The sequence below is a fragment of the Hippocampus comes genome, unplaced genomic scaffold (assembly GCF_001891065.2).
Source record: "Hippocampus comes isolate QL1 unplaced genomic scaffold, H_comes_QL1_v1.1 scaffold108, whole genome shotgun sequence".
NCBI classification, from domain to species: domain Eukaryota; kingdom Metazoa; phylum Chordata; class Actinopteri; order Syngnathiformes; family Syngnathidae; genus Hippocampus; species Hippocampus comes.
In genome coordinates this window covers 459,250-466,045 of record NW_017805071.1, presented here as the reverse complement: position 1 = coordinate 466,045, position 6,796 = coordinate 459,250, and the positions used below count along the sequence as shown (strand labels likewise).

The 6,796-nt window shown below is 42.9% G+C and overlaps 1 protein-coding gene across 3 annotated transcripts in view; it reads right to left on the bottom strand.

The window, feature by feature from the left end:
• The window catches only part of LOC109512701 (Kv channel-interacting protein 2), a 110,214-nt gene extending 106,017 nt beyond the window's left edge, over positions 1 to 4,197 (bottom strand). For 2 of the 3 annotated variants that reach the window (XM_019864627.1, XM_019864631.1), the window contains exon 1: positions 3,839 to 4,197. In XM_019864627.1, coding sequence (XP_019720186.1) covers positions 3,839 to 3,908 — 70 coding nt within the window. In that variant the 5' untranslated portion in view covers positions 3,909 to 4,197. The remainder of the gene's footprint in view (positions 1 to 3,838) is intronic. The other variant, XM_019864633.1, reaches the window with a different exon arrangement.
• Between the last annotated feature and the right edge of the window lie 2,599 nt (positions 4,198 to 6,796).

Here is a 6,796-nt window from a genome sequence, read left to right as displayed (position 1 = left end):
TGCTGTCCCCACGGGGTCCGAAGTTTTGGGGGGGGGGGGGCATCCCACGAGAGATATGTCTGCCCACTGAGGGGACGTGGGATGCACAGGTACGCTCACACGGCACGCCATTAAATGAGCCATGAAATGGCAATGACGGCATTCCTCATCCCACGAGCATTTACATTTTGCTCCAGTTCAACGTACATAAAGCATAGGAAAGAGGACACAGATGTATACCACTAAAGGTAATTAATTATGGTCACAAGCATTCACACTACTAGGAGTGCCACAAAAATAGGCATTTTTTATTGACGGGCCGAAAAGCAATAAAATCATCCATCCATCCATCATTTTTAACCTGAAGAGGGTCACGGGAGGGTGCTGGAGCCTATCCCAGCAGACGTCAGGCGAAAGGCAGACCACACCTTGAACTAATCGCCAGTCGGTCGCACGGCACATATAGAAACAAACAACCATTTACACCCACATCTACACCGTCACTGAGTGGGAACCGATCCCACGCCGCCCGCACACAAGTCAGGCGAGTGTACTACTACACCCTCAGAGACTCACAACGAAGGCAAGGATATCAAAAGATCACACCATTTACTAATCTAGGAATTTCCAATTACATTTGGCACACGAATACTTTCAGGACAGATCATCAGATGTGCCACAGGAAATTACTCAGTCTCACTTTATTGGTCTGAAAATCATTATTGATTTATCACAAACAATGCGCCTTTGGTCATCTGTCTTTGCCAGTGATGTACAGTGACAGGTGGAACAATGAAATGCCTTTCCACTTGATGCACAACGTGCAATTACGCCGTGTATCCACGTGTACATCCTTCACGTGATATTTTGGTTTGGTAGTGTGCTGAGAGAGTTTTGCAATGTAAAATGTGCACCTTAGCTCAATAAACGTTAGAAAGCAATACTAATCCACAATGGCAGTGCTCTCACATACTCTCCTATTACTTGCAGCAGCCAGGATAACAAAACTGCACAATAGCTGAAGACGCCGGGATACAAAAAAATAGACACTTTTTTTTTTCTTTCTACAAGAGCATTTTTCAGCATTCAGATCCAGTTTCGGAGAGAATAATAATTTGTTTAGTCCATAGATAAAAAGCTTCAGGGGATTAATGCGTGTCAAGCCGTAGCGTAAAAAGCAATTCCAAGCATCTCGTCATTTATCTCAGTGCGAACCAAAGCACCGCCCCACCCCACATCCCTACTCCACCACTCAGCCTGGTCAGCAACAATCACAATTCAAATTGTTCACAGCAGTCACCAACATTATACAAACACACATAGGCAATAGATTCAATATGGTTTCATCATCCCTTCAATATGGTTCATTATTTTATCGATAATGGGGGGGTGAAACGTGTTTTTGCTGCACATATTGCATTACCATAAACAGTGGGTCATCGGTCGAACCAGCATGGTGATGCAAGTGAGTACACGCTGTAGTATACTCTCAGTATGGCAAGCCTGAGACGCACTGCCAGGAGCAGCTATGGAATCCAAAAAGTGACTATGTCCTGAAAGAAAGCTCGTGTCCCGAAAGAGACAGATGCAGCCATAAGTTCTTGCTTGCGCGGCTGACACTCTGCAAAGCCACAAAGACCAAAGGCTGAGAGGCGCCGCGCAAGAGATCAAAAAACTGCCAGGTTAGCAAATGTGATGCAGTTAAAGCGCTTATCTTAGAAGGCTAACTAGTGTGAATTCATTGGTGACGTGCAAACTTGTGCCCCATTCGTTGCATTTGACACGCATTGGATCAATGAACGGATTTCATTAGTATTGTGTTCTCTGTTTGACTATAGTTATTCTGTACTTTTCTGTTAATATTATTGGGTGCAAGGCACCAATTAATTCAATTGACATTATTTCCTATGAGAATCATTGCTGTGGTTTTTGTATGATTCCGTTCTCAAAAGGCTTCTTCGAATGGATTAATCACAAGGTTTGTAATTTATGGCTTTTTTAATATGCTTATATTTATAGTTGATCATTTCTATTTATGTATATATTTTTGTTTATATATATATATTCACTTTTCTAATTTCATAATTTTGCTGCAGTAAATTGGGAATTCAGTGACCGACAGTTTCAGGAAGTACAACATGCAACCAGATGATTGTATACTTCTAAAAATATATATATTTTACTCTAATTAATATGGGTGATCAGAGTAATCTGATAATGTTCAACTGTTGTTGTCGCATGAAATGGATGAGCTCACGTCTCGTGAAAGTCACGTAAGATGTGCCCTCTAGCGGTGGCCATGGCGCACTGCAGAAAGGCTGAGGCGATGACGGGCGTCCGGGGCTCAAAATGACTACACTCTCGTTACGCAGTTGTGGAAATCAAACTGTACACTCTGCGTGTCTTGAGGACACCCAGCAGCAAAATAAGACGTTATGTGTCAAATATCAAATCCCACTTTCTTACAAAAACACAACAAGCATTTTACATCGCAGTTTGAAGCAAAAATCAAAACGGAGGAGAGTGAATGCGATTAAAATGATAAGAAGTTGATTGCAGGCGAGCTGCGAACAAATTTGACTTCAAAGACGATGACGAATTAAGTTTGATGTACGTCATTGGCGTTGTAACAAGCGCTGCCGCTGTGCTCCCTGTCGTAGTGAAGATGCTGTGAAGGAATTTTGGCAAGGTGTGCGAAGGTGAACCCATCGACGCTTTATCATGAGCTAGCTTAAACGCGTGAGCCGAACTAGCGATTCAATCTCAGTTCCCCACATGTACTTTGCACTGAGAACATTAAATGTTCATACTCTGTTGTTTTGTAGGTGATCGGCAAGCCAATCACCTGTCTGTCCACGCAAATCCCCACCAACCTCTGGCGTGAGTGCACAGCAGCCAGAGGGAGGCGATTTACCGCCAGGCCGCAACTCAGGAGGCAGCCAGCCGGACAGCTGTGTTCTGCACCACTGCTTGTCCCAACATGGCACACAACACAACGCTAACCAAAATGCTCTAATCAACTACAATAACTTACCGGTAGATGTTATTGCCGTCTGCAAATACGCTTCTTTGGATCCCCGATGGCAAATAAATTGAAGCTGGCTGGTGTTTTGCTCCCAGATGCTGAACTCTTTTGAGTGCTTGCGTCACTTCCGTATAGTGTCACGTGATTCAGGCCGATAATGCATTGATGAATTACTTATTTATTTGTTGTATTATGGTCGTAAAAATCCCATAAAACAACAACGCATTTGTTGTTAAAATATTTTGACAAGAAATTAAAGAAATAAAACTGCAATTCTACTTCAAATTACGTGTAGGACGCTTTGCAAATTCATTCAGGATTTATGTGATGTTATGTTATGCTTTATTTATGTCATTTTTGTCTTCTACTTTCTCCCTTTCATAATTTTGCTCCTGTAAATTGGGAATTCCTCCATTGTGAGACAAATAAAGGTATTCTTATCTCATCTTTAATGACCTTGGGGGTCGGTGTTCTCCTTCGACTGGTTGCCATGCATGAACCAATCAATCACTGAGCACTTTCTGCACAGACAAACAACGGGCATGAAGTAGTCTTCAATTAATCAATGAAAGACGTTTTATTGAATACCAGAGGCCAAGCACAGGAGAGAAGACGCAAACTCCACACAGTTAGCACGGATTCGAACCTCCAACCTCTGTATTCTACCCAATCGGCCAACCAGTCCCTACATTTCAACTTAAATAGGAACTTGTGCAACACAGGTACGAGCGATCAACCACCTGGAGTTAATTAAGAGGACCGACCGAAACCATATTGAATCTTTTGCTCGAGCACACAACGCCCGGCGGTGGCCCAAAGGCCGAAAGCACTCACCCGTCAGCGGGTCGTACGAGCCGTCCATCTCCCGGGAGTCGGTTAAGCTTGCGCGGTTTTTGCTCTTCATTTTTTTTTTTTTTTTGGTTTAAATTCTCGTCTTCCTCCGAGCGCGCCGGGAAAAGGAGGAAAACTGTTGGCGGGTCTCCCAACGGAGGTTGCTTGCAATTTCTTTTAAGCGAATTGCGTCCACCTGTTAACGAGCCGCATTTGCCGAGCCATGGAGCTTGGAAACACGAGGCGTGCGATCCGCCGTCTTCTCCGCGTGCGTCTGGCTGCTGAGTGAGCCGTGCGCGCGTCTGCGACCGCCCTCACCAGCGTTACGCGCGCCCCCACGCCACACACACACACCCACACACACACAGATATAGATACACGCGCACGAGGTCGACAAAAGGAGCCCGTCCCTCGTTTTCTTAAGAAATGATGAACTCTGACAACCACAGACAACTGCACACAAATAAACAATTCCCTCATACTTTTGAAGCGACACGGCGGGCCGTAGCGCAAATCATTTTTCCGTCTTGATTGAGCCGCGTCATATTTTATTTCATTTTGAGTTATGAGACAAAAATCACAAAACACGCCACCTAATAAAATGTCAGAGAGTGTACTTTGGTGCCTTGACATATACTTTAATTCGTTTCGTGACCGCTTGTGTTGTGGGAGACTGCAAGATTAAGTAATAAGGGGGGAAAAATCCTCAACCTGACTGCAGTTTCTTGACCTTTAAGTGGTTTAATTATTCCAAAAAAAGGAGTGTCACTTAGACAATGTTTTTAAATAAATAGAAAATACGTTCTGAAATAAATTCAAGTGTGAGCACTGAGCATGCTCCTGTACACGCACAACATCGCTCGACCAAATCCATAGAACAGACTTCCTGTCATGATAATTAGAACATCACAACAGGTTGAGGATATGACGGTTTGAGCCTGGGTTGTTTTCATTGTGGTTTGTGTCTTCGGCCAGAAGTTCAAGCTACCATGGGATCTCGTTATCTTTGGTAGCTCTTAAAGACATTATGTAAAAAGACAAAACTAAATGTAGATTAAAGATCCAGGTGCTTTATCCCGTTCTTCTGCCAGGGTTTGACAGGGCCGGAGAATAGTGCTTCATTCTGTTTTTTCCGAATGTGGAAGTTGGTTGCACTTAGACCAAATGTAGACATTTTAATTTTGGCTAAGGTAAACCCAAGCCAAGTGTTTAGTAAATTAATATTAGCTAAAGAGAATTATTAAAATGTTACTTCCACCTGTATGTTGCCTGCCAGACAAAAATGCCAATGCAGTAGCTGTAAACTCTGCTTGCGTGTTTAATGTGTCTGGACCTGATGAGGTCAGTGGGGGCCCGTAGGAGGTTATCTGAGCGAGTTACTGTTACCTAATGTGTGATTTATTACATGATTGAATAAATGTGTTGTGTTTGCACAATATTTTACCCAGTTTTTACAAATACTGCCAATTGCTGTTGTATCACTTTCACATGACAGTCGGCACATCAAAATTTTTTTAAAAAAAGTAAATTGTCAGTAGTAAGGAGTGACACACAGCATACAGGAAGCCTGTGGGCCAGTATCATGGGGGACATGTATGGACAAGACCTCCCAGCATACTTTCCAAAATGATTTTTTTTTTTTTTTGCAGTGTAGCCCATAGGCAAAAAATATTTGTGCCAAAACTTGATACTGTATATTATTTAATCTATGTGTATATGTATTGATTGTATCCACTAATAGCAAGAAGAAAAGATCAAAACAAAATAAAAATGAGGGAGGAAAAAAAACTGTTGATCATCCGCATATGCTCATGTCATTTCCTGTCAAAGTGCTGCGTACACATCTCAGATGGCCACTGAGCAGACGGCTTTCAAACTTGGCCTAACCTTTGGCGCTATTTTTTGCCATTTTAAATGGCGCGGCTGGGTGAGTGCGATCTCTCCGTTTAGCTCGAACCACTTTCTCAAACCCGCTGTGCACAGCAGCTGCTCTAGCAAGTAGCAGAAAGACAAACCAAAAACATGAGCTTTTTCATGTCGCCGTTGCTTGCACATTCCACATTCTCGGGCTACTGAGGACAAATGCGTAGCAAAAAACAAAGACATCTGAAATCCACGACCAGAGGAATGAATGACGTTGACACTGTGTGAGCATTCCGCATGGATGTCAGGAAACATTGTTCGTGAACCTCAGAAACGTGTTTGGAGAAAAATTTGTTAGTTAACAGTGGAGAGCAAATTACATTTCTGAACGTTCCCCTCATTTGGATTTTGTCTATTTCTGATAAACAAGAGGCCCACAGTAACCAAAATGCTTCCATTTTGCTGTCAACCAAAGCCAACAAAATATTTCACAGATATGGTCGATTGGACTCTGATTGGATTTCCGGCCGCGCTGAATAAAGTGAAATGAGGAGAGCCAGATTCGAGACGAGGGCGAGAATAAACGGATGCCTGTTGGATCGATTTGCATCGAGTTGGAGGGGATTTGATGATGCACGCTGCAAATAAGGAGAATAAGCGAGTCACTGATGAGGAGGCCGTCTGAGAATGCAGTATGCCCAATGAAGGATTTGTGATGAAACTTGGCAGTGGATACATACACAGCACCCACAGATACTGACCCAACAGCTTCGCAAAGTGAGGGCCCATTTTCATTTGCTTCAATTAATATTTTTTGCATACATATACGTTAGGTTACAGGTGTCAAAGTCAAGGCCGGGGGGCCAGATACGGCCCGCCACATCATTTAATGTGGCCCGCTAAAGCAATTCATGTGTCAACTTCCATGGTCCTTGCGAAAGTCTGTACCGAAATGTCAAATTGTCACATGGAATAAATAACGTTGACATTTTGCAATCATTTTGTTCCCCTGTTTAACACTCACTTGAACAATAATCGAACACACAAATTATGATTTTGAGGCGCACCTTCAATGAATGGCCTATTTTTTAATTTTTT